We start from the raw sequence: 16,137 nt of genomic DNA, 5'->3' as shown, positions 1-16,137 counted from the left end.
AACAGCAATGGTTACAGAGGCCCATTTGTGTGGTCAACAGCAATGACCACAAGTCTCTTACTGACGATCATCTTCTGCTGGCAGCTCAGCACAAAGCAAGAGACCCTTCCCCCTTCCCCCACATCACAGAAATCTAAGAAGGGAGGAGTCTCTCAGCTTCTGCTGGACAAGACAGTCAGGCTATGTGCACATTAGCAGCTTAAAACACAGTGAAATAAGTTTTCCCCTGCTGCATTTCAAGTTGCATGTACACATTTATATGCAAACTACAGAAGATGTGGGGATGTCTTCACCGATGCATGTTACCTGTTTGGTTTCCTTGCCCCTGCAACCTTTTCCCCAAAACATGAAGATCTCATCTGTGCGCAATCTGTCATCCACGCATGCACAATGGCTGTCTCCAATGTGCACACCTCAGCTTAACTGCAAAGTGAATGTGGCTTAAGTTTTCCTTCCAGGTTGAAGCTGGTTTGAGAGAAAAAGCATCAGACAGCAGTATTTCTAAAGAAACTACAGCAGAGCTTTCTAAACTTTTCATATTGGTGAAACATGGTGAGTGTGTGCGTGGCACACCTACACACTGCAGTCAACACACTAATGTGTTATGACACAGTTTGGAAAGCTTTGAACTACAGTACAGGGTTGTTAGTAACAACATTTGTATACAGATTTATACTCAGAATAAATGGTAAGATGTATGTAGCTGCAGACTTGTTCCTCTCCCAAATTCTCCAAGCCCAGCATGATACAAGACACCTCACTTACCCAACAGTCACAGCTGGGCAATGCCTTTAGTAGGGCCAGCCAAAATGTCACCAAAGTGTGGCAAGCTTTTGAGTTCTCTAGAACTCTTCATCAGGGAAGGTGTTACACAAGATCTCTTTAATTTAGCACAGCCAAGGACATCTCCTCAAAGTGCTTGGTAATACTATACAATTTGGCTTCATTTGGTTTTTTTACTTAGTACATCAAAATTAATCAGTGGCTTTGCTAAATTAAAGGCTGCCATGTTTCCCTTTACTTCTGGTCTCTGCCTACCCAGCAACCTGTGTGTTCCATTTAAGGTTTGGGATTGATCTGGGTTACAAATTAGACCTTAATTTCTCAGAAATGAGTAGCAGTCATTGCTTTTTTATCCCAGAATTCTACATGTGTAACCTGGTTTCTATAGCACCTGAGAGGGACTTATCCAGCCCACAATCTTAGAACAAGCTAACCTCACAGCTACAACATCATCCTAATGTTTGAACCTTGTTTTCCTTTGTCTCCCACCCACCTTCAACCCCTGCTTTGTCTACCATCTTGCCTGAAGAAGAGTTCTGGATAACTTGAAAGCTTACCACAGATTTTAAAATTTATATAACGAGTTTATTCAATGACTGAATAAACTGAATAATGTGCCTCCTAAATCTGTCTTGAGGGTTCCCCCAACCCCTCAGAGCAGATTTGAAGATTGTGCAGAGCACACATAGGAAGAGGACAGGGGAAGGTAAAGGGTTGTATCAATGATGACAATGGCTTGCTACAAAGGTCAGCCAAAGTATGAACTCCCAATTGCTTTACTCTCCATTGAAGCAATAGTTCAACCAGAACTATGCGAGGATAAGCCACTGTTGTGTGAAAAAGGAGGGAATGATAATCTACAACTAACCTCTTCTTGGTTTAGAGTGACATCATTAATTGGAAGTCTATTCCATTTATTTTTAAAAATAAAATAAAATGCAATAAAGTCTAATACTTGTCTCCAAGATGTAATGGGAGTGCTTTATGTTTTCCTATGACAATTCCTATGCACACTTACTTGAAACTAGTCCCATCATCTCAGTGGGTTTTCTTGAGTAATCATGTGCAGGTGTAAATATGCAAGTTTGAATTTTTCAGGTCTAAGAAATAACTCTAATGAAAAGAAGAACTGAAACCATTTTGAATTACTACAGCCCAATGTAAAACTAACACTTTATTTGAAAGTATTACATGTACCATCATTACTGGCTCTGCCCCAGGACTACATCAGTCACTTTAGCTAAACATTAAAAATAACCTAGTACTGAAGCATGCTCTCTATACATTACAAATTATGTCACATATTTTGCTCTTTTTTCCACATTACTCCATTTAATGACTTCAAAAGTATTCAAATTAAATAAAAATGGAATAACAAAGGGTCTGCCAGAATGTTTAGAATTGAGATTCTTAAAAATATTTGCAGTTCTTAAAGTTGAACAGAAAAAGATGTATCTCTCATTGAATACTATTGTAAATAATCCCTTACACTAAGACAGGCATAGGCAAACTCGGCCCTCTGGATATTTTTGGGACTACAACTCCCATCATCCCTGACCACTGGTCCTGTTAGCTAGGGATGATGGGAGTTATAGTCCCAAAACATCTGGAGGACCGAGTTTGCCTATGCCTGCATTAGGACATCGGCCTAACGTTCAAAATCAGGTATTAGCCGCTCAGCACAAAGCCAATTCAATAAAAGAAGATGTATTTAACTTTTTTTGGTTATCTGAAATTCAGCTACCACAATTAAAAAATAAAAAAAAGATTTTGCCCAGCTGAAAGAAATACACATTCAGCCCACAAGTACTGTTTTCTCTGCTGTTTCATCAGCATACTAGGTTTACAGGTTTCTGAAGAAATCAGGACCAGGTATCTTTCAGATCATACCAGCCCCACAAATGCAAATTCATGGGGGTTTATTACATGTGAACTTTCAGGAGAGCAATAGAATTCATGTCCTCAAGTATTAACAAGCAACTCTTATTTTAAATAGAAATCATATCTAAGATTATCTTACTGAGGTGAAAGTTGACATTTAATAAAATACATTGATCATTTTTACATTACTTAGTGGGTGCAGTGCAGAAAATTATTATCTCCAGCACCCAGAAAAAGTTGCTTAATTTAGACAAAACTTGAACCTATCACAATGTAGTTCAAGAGCCTGATCTGATACTGAACTCACGGATACCTGACACCTGATTTTTAAAGAAGTGCTCATATGAGCAATGCAACTTGTAGAGTGCCTTTCCTTCACTAGTGAGTAACCACAACCAGCCCACGTACATGTGGAATTAGGAGGAAGATCATCAAGGGCAGAGGGAGTGACTTCCAAGAAGACTTAAACCTCTGGCACGTCTAATTTATTCCAAACTATTAATTCATAAAGTGGTACTAGTCATGAAACACCTGAAAATAATGCCTTACTGTATCAGTTATTATTCTTAATGCCACGGGATAGTTTGAACACCTCATGCCAAAAGCAGAACCAATAAGATTTTGAACAGTCAAGAAAGCAATTACAATCACAGGCTCAAAGGGAAAAAAAAAATTAATTAATTTACAAATAGATGGGCACTCTCAACTATAAGTTCCCCTGTCAATGACATGATTCTTTCTATGGAACCAAGAAAACCCAGAAGACTCCCTTAAAAAAAATTATATACCATGTATACTTGCTGTACAGATATCTACTTGGTATTGATATTATTGTATAATATAGTGCATGTTATGTGACAGTGGTTGTTCTAGGGTCTAGAGCAGTAGTTCCCAACCTTTTTTGGGCCATGCCCCACCTAAGCATCTCTAAAATCCTGATGCCCCCACCCCCTGGTGACATATAATTCTTATTATTCAAAAAGTGAACTCCTATTCACATAGAGGAAGCCTAAAAGGCCATTAACTTGGTCTAAACAAGCTTCCAAATTGCCCCCCTTAAAAATCAAATTGCCCCTCTGTGGGGGGTGTGCCCTAAGTTGGGAACCATGGGTCTAGAGTTTTTTTGGGCAGGCATTTCAGGTCTTCCAGAGTCACAAATTCTGATATCTGTGAAAGGTGAAATGTTTCCCCCCCCCTTCTCCCGCCGCAGCATCTTGTTAGGTTGAACACCACACTGAACTTCGTCACATTATTTCTAGCTTCAATGCACTTAAAAGTTTTAGCTGTTCTGAAAATCACCAGCTGCAAAATTGTTGAAGTTATTTAGTTGTGAGCTTTCTCTCCCCCCCCCCAAAGCCAACTTGGTTTTTTTCATCTCCATATGTACACTATTGCCATTTCCCTCCAAAGACAGTCTACCAGCTTCCAATTCCAGGGGACAACACAATCTACAATCGTCCACACCAATTCACAGGCTACTACACCAAGTTTATTACTAAAGAATCAGGAGACTCTTTCCCAGAAGTGGAAGATGCACATGTGTCGCCAAAGCACAGGAAAAGTCCTCCCAATATCCAAGGCCTTCTCCCCTCTCTCTCTGCCCCTCCACACAAAAAAAGTCAGCATGTTTAATGCCCTCCATATTAAAAGAGAATACGCACACTAACACACTTAACACCCACCCACAAACACACAGAGGAAGAGCAAAGCACCACTGAGAAGCGGAAGGGGTGATGGAGGAGAAGTAGCGCTGAATGGGACAACTTTTGTGGAAAATCAAAATGCTGGGTTGTTGTTTTTGGTGGACCTTCAGCCCCCCACCCCACCCCTCCCCTCTGAGGAAAAGCAGCTTCCATTTCCATCCTGCCTAACACATGTTGTTGAGGGGGGGGGGGGGTGTTGCTTTTGGTGGTTGGGGTGGTGTTGTTTTTTTGGTACTCTTTGTCTCTGGGCTTTTAATCATTTCCTCGGTTTATTACGGCTTCTCTTTAGAAGACCCCGCAGCTGGCAAATGAAGGCATCCTTTGAAAAGCCAGGAGGCTTTGAAGAGCCAGCGCTCTTGGGACGAGGCGGGCATCCTCAGGGCACTTTCACGAGGAAGTTGCGCCCTCTTGAACTCGGTGGGACTTCCAACTCCCAAGTAAACAGGATTAAGTTGAAGGCTGGGCCAAGGCATTCCCAAGTTTTTGTATTTTTTATCCTTTCCCCCATTCCTTTTTTGTGGGGTGTTTCCCCCCCCTTTTTTTTTGTTCCCGGCCCCCGCCTTCTGGAATATTTGCTCGGCGCCTCACGCGGAATTCACCTCAGCACCCACTTCTTAGTCACCTCACAAACATCCTGTCACCTCCCGTTCCCTCAGAGGCTGCCTCCCCCCGCTCCGCCGCCGGCCTCTTCCTCCCCCCACCCCCACCGAGACCCCCCCATGTTTACTCCCCACAACCGACCCCCCCCCCATTCCCACCCCCCCACTCCCTCGCCCAACCCCCCAACCCCCCATTACCTGGCGCAGGCGCCCTGGCTCCCGGCGGGGCCCTGGGGTGCCCGTGTCCAGCGGGGCTCCCTCTGCCTTGGCTGCGGGCGCCCAACTCGGGCAGGCTCGGCCCATGGAGATGCGGAGGGGCTGGAGGAGGCGGCGGCGGAGGCTGGAAGTGCGCGGCGGCGGCGGCAGCTGCCGTGGCTGTGGCGCCGCCGCCGTTCATGGCGAGGAGGCTGAAGAATCCGGAGCGGGAGCGGGAGCGAGTCCGCGGGGGCTCCGGCGGCGGCGGGCCCGGCGGAGAAGACGGCGAGAAAGCCAGCAGGGCGGGCGGTGAAGCGGCGCCGGAAGGAGCCGCCGTTCTGCCGCCGGCTGCCCTGGCCAGCGCCGCCGCTGCCTCCCCGGCGGCCTGGCCGCGGCGCTCCTCGGCGCCTTGCTGCTGCTTGGCCGGGTCCCGGTCCCGGAGGCGGACGGAGGCGGCGAAGGGGCGGGCGTCGGGCTGCTGCACCGCCGCCGCGCGGGGGTGCGAGTTGGCCGCCGCCGCCGCCGCCGCCGCTGCCACCGGCATTCGGCCTCGCGAAGGGGCCGGGGGGCGCCGGTGCCCGGCTCAGCCCCACCGCGCTGGAGGAAAGGGGGGGGGGTCCGCCGGCCAAAGCCCTTCCTCTCTCTCTCTCTTTAGCCCCCCCCCCCAACCCGGGAGTAGTTGGGGCGGGCGGTTAGGCAAGGCTGCGAAATAGGGGGAAGTGCAGCGGCGGCGGCGGCGCTCGTGGAAGAAGAAGAGAAGAAGAAGAAGAAGAAGAGGGGGAGGAAACTTCCTTAAGAGGAGGAGGAGCAGCCGAGCAAAGTACACCGGGGGGGGGGGTGGAAGGGAAGCGGAGGGGAGGGAGGAGGGGAGGAGAAAGAGAGAGAGAAGCGGCAGCTGCCCCTGGCTTGTACACCCCCTCCCCGCAAACTGCTTCCTCCACGCCCGGCCCACGAGCGTGTTCCTCGTGGGGGTGTAATTCGGTGCAAGAGAAAAACAAAGGTAGCCGATCTCCCCAGGAAACGCAGCTGCTCGCAGCAGCACCGCCTCTTTGCAAAAGCAGCAGCAGCAGCAGCACGCCGTCAGGGGGAGGGAAAGCGAAGGGCATCCACGCAGCGGATTTCTAAACACGCGCACACCCACCCTCGGGCCCTCCTCTCCAAAATGCTGGCGGGACAGCGGCGAAATCCACTCCCGATTCACATCCGGTGTGGCGCTGGGAGGCGGCGGAGAGCAGAGAGCGTGCGCGCCCGTTTGCAAGAAATAAGATCGGGATCTGCCTTTGTGCCGGCCGCCGTCTCCTTTTTGTATCCCTGGGAAAAGAAGTTTCTCGCCCCTGCTACTGCAGACCCCGAATGAGAAACTCCCTCCCTCCCAGCTCCGCTGACGCCGGCCTCAAAAGCGCCGCGTAAACTATGCAATGGGGGGGGGGTGTTGTTGTCAACAAGCTTTTCTTGTTTTCTTTCTTTCTCACTTCGGGACCAGCCCCGTCCGCTTGGATCGGTCAGAAACAGGAAACGGCGTGTTTGCAGAACTGTATCAGAACAGGGACTCATGCAGAGACGGCGATCGATTGCGCCCGCGTGCAGTTCCCCTTCCTATGGAAATAGCCGCCTTTTCGACCTCCTCCCGATTTTCCTTTCTTCCGCACCTCTTCTTCGTCGCAACTGCATCCAAGCGAACTAGCAGCTCCAGACATTAAAGGGTCCTAGGTGGCAAAAGAGGCCGGATCTGGCTGTTATAGGGGCTTCCTACATCCACAGAGCTAACCCTGCAGGGCAGAGTCTGTTTCCTACCTCCAGATGCTGTGTGAGGACTGGGCAAGGGTGACTTATTCAGCCCTGTAACTCTGCCAGTAACCACTAAGGGCGCACACTCCGCATCACCTGCTCCGACCGGCCCTTAACGCCCTTTTACTCATCCCGGTGCATCATCAGGGTTGCTGCAAGAGCGGATATTTCTCACTCTCAACGGAGAAGTATGGGTGGAGTGAAGACAGTCACGTTTGCGAGTGTGTAAACGGAACCAAGCGGCGGTACTTGCTCCGGATTAATTAATTCGGATTATAAAACCCCGAGCTTGTGCCGAAAGTACTGTAAGGCAGAGAAGGGGAACAAACCGAGCGCCTCTCTCCTCCCTTCTTGCATGTGTTTGTTAAGAGTTGCTTTTTAAAAATAAAATGAAACGAGGGTCGCTGTGTTTTCTCCGTGGCTATAATGGACTGGAATACAGAACATTTATTTAATATTATTATAGTACGTGTGTGTTTATCTGCACATTGCATAATTAAGGGGGGGGTCTTATATTGCACCCGTGCATGTGGCTGATTGCACGGCTGAATGAAATGAGTTAACTGTCAGAGGCTGGGGAACAGCGGCCTCGCATCTCTCCAGCTGATGCCGTTTTCGAGGAAGAAATGCTCTCCCAGATGAGCTCTGACACATGGGATCCGGAGACAGAGTTTCCACAGAGACAGGAAACCTCTCTTGGCGACCACGGGGTGAAATGTGCAGAGATCAATAGCGCTGGAGAGCTCTGCCTCAGGCAGACCCGACGAGCCAAACCCGGAATCATCCTCAAAGCCCCCCCCAGCTCCCAGCCGCTTTCCCCCTTCTTTGTTCCTGGCGATCTAGGGGGAGGAGTGGGCGGGAAGGGGAACGCAAGCAACCAGGGGGCCTTGGAAAAAATAAATAAATCTTTATCTGCCCCATTGCTGGTCTTCTGGCACTTCTTCATCAAGGAAAGGGCTCTCCTTTCGTGGAAGGAAGCGCAAAGTGTCATTGCAAGCAGGAAAGACAGGGCTGGAGGTGTTTGGTTTCGTTGCAATTCCTTAATTAATAGCAACGAATTTCCTTCCTGGTGCGCACTTGGCGAGGAAATGGATCCTGTTTCTCGCCCTCGCCCACCGCCTCCTTTTAAATTTAAGACACGCTTTCTTTCGGGAAGCCGTCCTCCCCGGTGCTAGGAAGTGAAGCAAATAGCATTTTATTTTATTTTTATTTTTTTGGGTGGTGCAATCGATTGGACGGCCGGGCGATTGCACAAGGCTTGATCGCTCCAGCTCCCGGGCTGGCTCTCCATCCATCATGCATTGAGGACAGCGAGGGAGGGAGGAGGGGAAGCAGTGTGGGAAGCAGGGGATGAAAGAGCTGCCCGGACAAAGCTGGGGATCTGACTGATGGAGGAGGAGGAGGAGGAATTGGGGCGGGGGGGGGGACGTTGGAGGAGGAGAGAAATCGAGGGATCTATTATTTACTAGCACAGAGCAGCTCCAGGGACTGCAGGCTGCTTGGCCACAGCTTGCCACTGCGGTTGTCAATCACGAATCTTGATCTGGGCTCCCCGCAACTTCACAACAAGAATAGCAATAATAATAATAATAATAATAATAATAATAATAATAATAATAATAATAATAATAATAATAGAGCAGCAACTCTGCCTAACGCGAACAAGGAGCTTTTACGATCCCGATTGATTGCTCGTTGGCTGGTCCGCTTGCTTGCTTGCGCACGCCTGGGCGCACGACCCAGCTGTTTTTGTGTATTTTTAAAGGAAACCTTTAGTGCGCAGTGTGTTTTCCGTCCAGCGCTGCTAAATTCCACCTCGGCGGCGGGTTTAACGTAAAAATAAAGGAAGGGACGCTCCGGAGGCCTGTAAGGGAGAGAAGGGGGAGGGTTGCGCCTCGCAAGAGGACGAATCAAGTGCGTTGCGCGAGGCTGTCATGGTTTTCGGACAGCCCTTTCATGGGTGGAACATCTGGCAACCATGCTTGCAGACTCGCAAGAAACTGCCGCCGACAACAAGCGCTGGGAAGGAGCTACTTCCTTAGTAGCCCCGTCGCCCCCAAAAAGCCCTGATTAAAAACTAGTGCTAATTATGTGGCCTTCATTGCTCAAATGCTGCTGTCTGGAAGCATGAATCTGGGGTCACCCAGGCACATAACTGGGAGCGCATCGGACTGGAATTATGGGACTTCCTGCTAAGGCAGGCTGCAGACATTTGCACCTGGCAGTAAGCCCTACTGAACTTGGTGGGAGTTGTTTCTGGATAAACATGGACAGGATTCAGCTGTATATACCTGTGTTTGGGGAATATCCTATGTCACACTCAAATTCCTCTGCAGCTATACAACGCATGCAAATCATTGAACTTTATGCCTGAATCCCAAACACATTTACTTGGAAGTTCCTCTCAGTCTTCCCCCTATATTGCAGAACAGTCATGCAAACTGAGATTTAACACAAAGCAAAATGATTAATAAATACAATTTTATAAAAGGGATTAGAAAGAGATTGGTTGCTTCATAGAGATGGTGGTGTGAATTGGGGGAGAGCTAGAAAATTGATCTATTTTTATTTTCCAAATAAATTAGGCTTGTTTAATTGGTTAGTTAATACTAGTTTTCAGACACTGTTGCGATTGTCAGGCAAATTAGTTGCCTTCAGAGTCTGGAATTTCTAAGGCTTGGAATGGCCATTGGGATTTCTGTGGTGTCTCCGGAGGTTGCACAACCAATGCAGAGTCTGAACATGAAGATTAATTTTCAGTTGATAATCCCAGATGTTTAATTAGTTCAGCAATGCCCTGTTCCGCTGTCAAAATCAATCAGAAAAGGTGTCTTGAAAAATAAACAGTTAATTTTGCTTAAGAACACAAAACTGAAATGTTTGGCTAGGCTGTGACAGTGTACTAAATTACCCTGATCTGTTGCCAAAATATTGCCTTAATACTAGAGTTAGTAGCATACCCTAACATTACAGCTTGCTTTTATTCGGTGGTGGATATTTAGTGAAACTTACGAATTCATTAACGGAATGAATTTTTAATGAGATCTACCTAGACAGGAATCAAATAACTTTCAAGCTTTTAACCAGAATATCAGTTTAATCAGTCTCCATAAAGGAGTCTTCTGCAGGATTTTGAAGGAAGAATACAGCGTGTCTATTAAGCATGCTATAGCTTTTAAAGGTAATAAGTAAGAATTGCCATCCTCTATAAGATAGACAACCTTTCTTACTTTCCTGTCAAATCTTATAATATGAAATATTTCCAGTTACAATAGAACTCCCCAATGCCAAAATAACTTTGAACTTAACAAGATCAAGGCTTTCAGTATTGCCCTGCACTTATGAATCACACCAAGAGGGGAAATTGCACAATTATTACAGAGCGGGGCTGCCCTGTTGGTCCCATCCCTGTTCATCAAGCACATTGGAAGCCATTTGAACTGACAAAGCCTCTGCCTAATTGTGTGGGTGCCCCATCTGTGTGCAAGCCCATGTGTGATGGTACATGGGCTTTGTCACTTGATGCATCCACACCAATGCCTGATTCCAGGGGTGTGGCCTCCACAACAACCCCATTTTGTGGCAAGGCACACAACATTGAGTGCAGGAGGGGAGCTAGTGTTGTGAAAGACCCAGGTTTAAGATACTTCTTGATATTGATCTCAACAATCTCCCCTTCAAGTGTCTTAGGCCTGAACTAGACTAAATGGCTGTGTACACACTATACCTTAAAGCAGCGTTTTTGAACCTACTTGTGAGTAGGTCACAAAGTCTGTGCCAGTGGGTTGCAGGCTCTCTAAGTAGACCCAGAAAAATTATTGCTTGTAATCCTTAACTGATGTGATGAATGCCTCTTACAGCTTCTTGCTTTCTTGGCATGCTATAATGCTTTGTTGACACTTGTAAATAATAATAATAATAATAATAATAATAATAATAATAATAATAATAATAAATTTATTATTTGTACCCCGCCCATCTGGCTGGGTTTCCCCAGCCACTCTGGGTGGCTTCCATAAAAACCAAAAATACACTAAAATATTACAGATTAAAAACTTCCCTGAACAGGGCTGCCTTAAGATGTCTTCTGAATGTCAGGTAGTTATTTATCGCTTTGACATCTGATGGGAGGGCGTTCCACAGGGCAGGCGCCACTACTGAGAAGGCCCTCTGCCTGGTTCCCTGTAGCTTTGCTTCTCGCAATGAGGGAACCGCCAGAAGGCCCTCGGCGCTGGACCTCAGCGTCCGGGCAAAACGATGGGGGTGGAGACGCTCCTTCAGGTATACTGGGCCGAGGCCGTTTAGGGCTTTAAAGGTCAACACCAGCACTTTGAATTGTGCTCGGAAATGAATCTTAGAAAGGCTCATGCATTTTATTTTAACACCTGGGAACTGCTGTCTTGCAACTGGCAGCAGAGGAGCCCTAAGGTCCAAAATTCAGTTGACAATAAATCAATGGGTCACCATACCAAGTAAATTTGGACTTGTGGGATGCCATACCGAAAAGGTCAGGAACCATTGCCTTAATGTACATTTGAAGCACATTATTTCCCTCATAGACTTATGGGCACTATGGTTTACCCCCCACATAGTTACGATTTCCAGCAACTACAGTGCCCAGCAGGGCCAGTCCACCCAGAGGCAAGGTGAGGCAATTGCCTCAGACATTGCCTACATCCATGTGTCTATTTTAGGTAAGTCCACCAATCCTGGGAAGGCGCAATGGAACATTTTAACTCCACAATGAGTCCTACAGTTAGCCAAGGCCGGCCCATACATGAGACAAGTTGAGGCAACCGTCTCAGGTGACAAGATTTATAGGGCCAGTGGATCCTAATACAGATCTTTATTCTCACCTTGTTTCTGATGTAGATTTTCACTCACCCCTTCTTTCCTGGTGGGGAGGGAACCGCCATTTTGTGATTTGCCTCAAGTACCAAAATGTCTTGGGCTGGCCCTGTCCGTAGCACTAAACCAACAATGGTTTGTAAGCTGCTTTGTGGCTCGTACGAGTGAAAAGTGACGTAGAAATATAATGAACGAACGAATGAACCATTACCTGCATAAAGTTCGTTATGGAATGCCAGTTCATTTCTAGCTGTAAGCATTCAACACAGTGTTTCTGTTCATGTTAAGTAATATAGGCATACCTTAATGGAATGGTCAGTCAGTGAGAAAAATGCAAGAGTCTGTTATTGCACTCATTAATGTTATTTTAATGCCTTGGTGTTTTAGTGCCGTGGTTAATGAGCTCTGAATTGTGCAGATACAGCTTCAGCAGCTACAAGCCAAAGTTACCATTGCCAGTCAGATCGCGAAATGACTTTTCATATTTAGCGCTTCTTTTTAAACAGAAACATTACGCAAGAAGCCTCATTGTAATGACAAGAGGTAGTGAACACAGTTCAATGAGCTATGTCAAAATGCAGGTTCCTACGCATTCTGCCAAAAGAAAAAAAGTGTCTATTACAGTGATATAATGAGGTGCTTCAGGAATCCATCTGTCTCTCTCGTTCCAATATACCGTATTTTGGTTAGAGGTATCCCTTATGGATACACTTTGGGTTACTATGGCTGAGCATGGAGGCTTATCACTTGGAAGACGACCCAAACCCCACAGTCTTGAGCAGGATGGGGAAGTTTTTTCAGCCTGGGGGGTCACACCTTCTTATGGCAGTGCTGGATGGGGACAGAGGCAAAGGTGGGTGAAGCAACAGGTGTGGTTCTTACCTTTCTGGACTGGGAAGGTGTGTGGCCTGGGAAGAGCTCTGAGGAGCACATCCAGTCTTCAGAGCTGAGGTTCCCAGCTCCCTGATCCCAGAGTTAGATAGCAGTGCTGTCGAGGTTATAATTTAATAGAAGATAGGGTGCAGTAGAAGGGGAGAAACAAGAAAAACGGGGTAGGGAGACAACAAAAATAAGAGAAAAGATGAAATTGTGTTTTGATTGTTTATGTTAAAAATGTTGAAACTTAAAAAATAGAAGAAGAAGAAGAAGAATTTGCTGAGAGTCTTCATGGACCACTTAACAATCCTTCCCCCACCTCTTGTATTTTATTGCCTTACAATTTGAATGCCATGCAGTCGTACCTTGGAAGTCGAATAGAATCTGTTCCAGAAGTCCGTTCGACTTCCAAAACATTCGGAAACCAAAGCGTGGCTTCTGATTGGCTGCAGGAAGTTCCTGCAGCCAATCGGAAGCCGTGGAAGCCCCGTCAGACGTTTCTGCTTCCAAAGAACGTTTGCTAACTGGAACACTCACTTCCAGGTTTACGGTGTTTGGGAGCCTAAACGTCCGAGTACCAAGGCGTTTGGGATCCAAGGTACGACTGTATTATACAAAATAAAAGATGCAATAAAAATACAGTTAAAAATCATTGTGAATATTTAACGACTTGGATGTGGTCACGTCCTGTCTTTAGGCACAAATCCACAGACACACCATGGACCCCAGAACGAAGCTCACAGGCCAAAGTTTGGGAACTCCTGATTTAGAGAGTTATCTCTTAAGCCTCTGCAATGGGGATGCATTCATGAATTTCCCCCTCCGCCGAAGTACGTATTTAAGATATCACAGGAGATGGAGGTCTTTGTGCGCATCAGCGACTGGCCTTGCATTTCTTCCCATTTCTTTATCTCTACGTCAAGAAGAGCTTCACTGGCTCAGGCTAAACAAAGGAGATAATCTTTGAAATAGGGATTGACACTTGTACTTTTAAGGCTATTTGTGATGCAGTGTCAGGGCAACTCTCTGCACCACAGATAATGTGAGCTTTTGCTTATGCTATAATAAATAGATGGGGAGCTCGGCCGCTTATCAAGCCAGCATAGGAGGCTGAATCACATCACTGGTCCATCTAGGCCAGTCATCACTGCACTGACTGGCAATGGCTCTCCAGGGTTTCAGACAAGGACATCGCCCAGCCCTATCTTCAGACACCAAGGATTGCACCAGGAACCCTTCTGCAAGCAAGGCTGATGCTTTGCCCCTGAGCTACGGTTACTTTTAGCTCTGCTAATAATTACTGCCTGCCTCAGATTTTGCATGTGGTTCTGCTGCTGAAAGACACAGGAGTGAAAGGCCAGTAAAAGCACTTTGTGTGTGTGTAAGAGAGAGAGCAAGGGAGAACTGAGGTCAATCAGGGTTTGTATGCAAAAGTCCGCAGTTCAGCTGAATCCTTGGCATCCCAGTGGAACAAAGGATCTTGGGGAACAGAGCTGAGAAAGGCCTCTCTGCCTGAGATCTTGGACAGCAGCAGCTGCTGCTAACCAAAGGAGACAGTACTAGGCTAAATTAAGCAATGGTCTGACTTGGTGAAACACAGGAACACTTTCGCCCCTCTTACCTTTCAGCTGGAAAAAGAAATATATTTAATACCAGAAACCATCTGTGGCTGAATTAATACAATTTTTTATGGTTGAACATTACTGCAACTTAATTATTAATACAGAGGATGTAAAAGCACACGATTTTGAGCGCTGAACAGATGAGATTTTCCAAGACTCAGATTCACCTGTACATAGCTTCCTGGTCGGTTTGCAGACTACAGAGCCAACTTTTGAGAGATGGCAACGGCTTAACACAATGCAGGCGGGCTGGCCTGATCTAAAGTAGGCATCTGAACTGGTGCAAAGGAGGATGGTCAGGTTCATGAGGTGGGGGTCGGCTCCACTGGGGTATCTTATTTTGGTCACAGAGGTCAACAGCAGATCTATCGACTTCAGCAATGCAAGGTCATGGCCTCAAGGCCAGAAGTTAATGATGTACAGGTCACTGAGCATCTGCTCAGGAGCAGTTCTACCAATCAGGATTGTGCTCAAGGCAGAGACCCAGAGGTGAAAGGCTTCTTATCTCATTATCAACTTCCTAAGCACCCCTCCCTCCCCAGGCCATTTGTTTGAACTATTTTATGCATTCCTCCTTGCTGCCACAATTTCTCTCTGCGTAGCTACATTTTCCTTCTTGCAATTAACATGTGAACAAACCCTTGCTTTGTTTGCAGGCATGTTCTTCCAGCTTCTAGTATTCCCCCTCCACCCACCCACCAAATCATATACTGAATGAGTGACCCATTTCTCCTTGTTTTCTTGGTATCTGAGATGCCTGCTTCCATTTTATACAGTGGTACCTCGGGTTAAGAACTTAATTCGTTCTGGAGGTCCGTACTTAACCTGAAACTGTTCTTAACCTGAAGCACCACTTTAGCTAATGGGGCCTCCTGCTGCCACTGCGCCACTAAAGCACACTTTCTCTTCTCATCCTGAAGCAAAGTTCTTAACCCGAGGTACTATTTCTGGGTTAGCGGAGTCTGTAACCTGAAGCGTATGTAACCTGAAGCATCTGTAACCTGAAGCGTCTGTAACATGAAGCGTATGTAACCTGAGGTACCACTGTAGTGGCTGGAATAACTCCAGTGCTTTTTTTTTTTTTTCAGTACTTGCTATGCATTTCAGGGGTGCCAACCCGAATAAAAAAATAGGGGCGCCAGGTGAATCCCACTCCACATAATCAATCACAAGACATGGCACCCACACACCATTTGAATGGCAAAGCCCATCAACTTGGGGGGCTGGGCACTCAAATATTTTATTGAGGGGGGGCAAAGGGACCTTGGCTTCTAGGAACTGGCTCTTATGATGAAGTTGTTACAGTGAGTGCTGCACTTTTAACATCTGGGGGTGGGTGGGAAGGTGTCAGTGCTCCTTGGGAATGTGGTGGACTCTCCTTCCTTGGAGGTTTTTAAGCAGAGGTTGAATTGCCACCTGTTAAAGATCTAGTTGAGATTCCTGCATTGCAGGAGGTTCGACCAGATGACTCTCAGAGTTCCTCTCAGCTCTACAATTCTGTGATTATATGAATCCCAGCTTTCGTTATATAGCACTTGCTGTGGGTTAAAGCACAGAGCCTAGGGCTTGCCGATCAGAAGGTTGGCTGTTCGAATCCCCGTGATGGGGTGAGCTCCCATTACTCTGTCCCAGCTCCTCCTAACCTAGCAGTTTGAAAGCACATCAAAGTATAAGTAGATAAATAGGTACTGCTCCGGCGGGAAGGCAAACGGTGTTTCCTTGCACTGCTCTGGTTTGCCAGAAGTGGCTTAGTCATGCTGCCCACATGACCTGGAAGCTGTGTGTGTGTGTGTGTGTGTGTGTGTGTGTGTGTGTGTGCTCTTGAAATTCCTCATCAAATTT

The 16,137-nt window shown here is 46.7% G+C and overlaps 1 protein-coding gene across 1 annotated transcript in view; it reads right to left on the bottom strand.

Moving 5' to 3' along the window:
* The window catches only part of RNF38 (ring finger protein 38), an 80,000-nt gene extending 74,280 nt beyond the window's left edge, over positions 1 to 5,720 (bottom strand). The window contains exon 1 of the mRNA XM_081845119.1: positions 5,165 to 5,720. Coding sequence (XP_081701245.1) covers positions 5,165 to 5,705 — 541 coding nt within the window. The 5' untranslated portion in view covers positions 5,706 to 5,720. The remainder of the gene's footprint in view (positions 1 to 5,164) is intronic.
* Positions 5,721 to 16,137: the final 10,417 nt, after the last annotated feature.

Source organism: Podarcis erhardii, assembly GCF_964252035.2.
Source record: "Podarcis erhardii genome assembly, chromosome: 17".
Lineage (NCBI taxonomy): Eukaryota > Metazoa > Chordata > Lepidosauria > Squamata > Lacertidae > Podarcis > Podarcis erhardii.
Note: the sequence above shows the minus strand (reverse complement) of the source record. Positions and strands in the feature narration are given on the sequence as shown.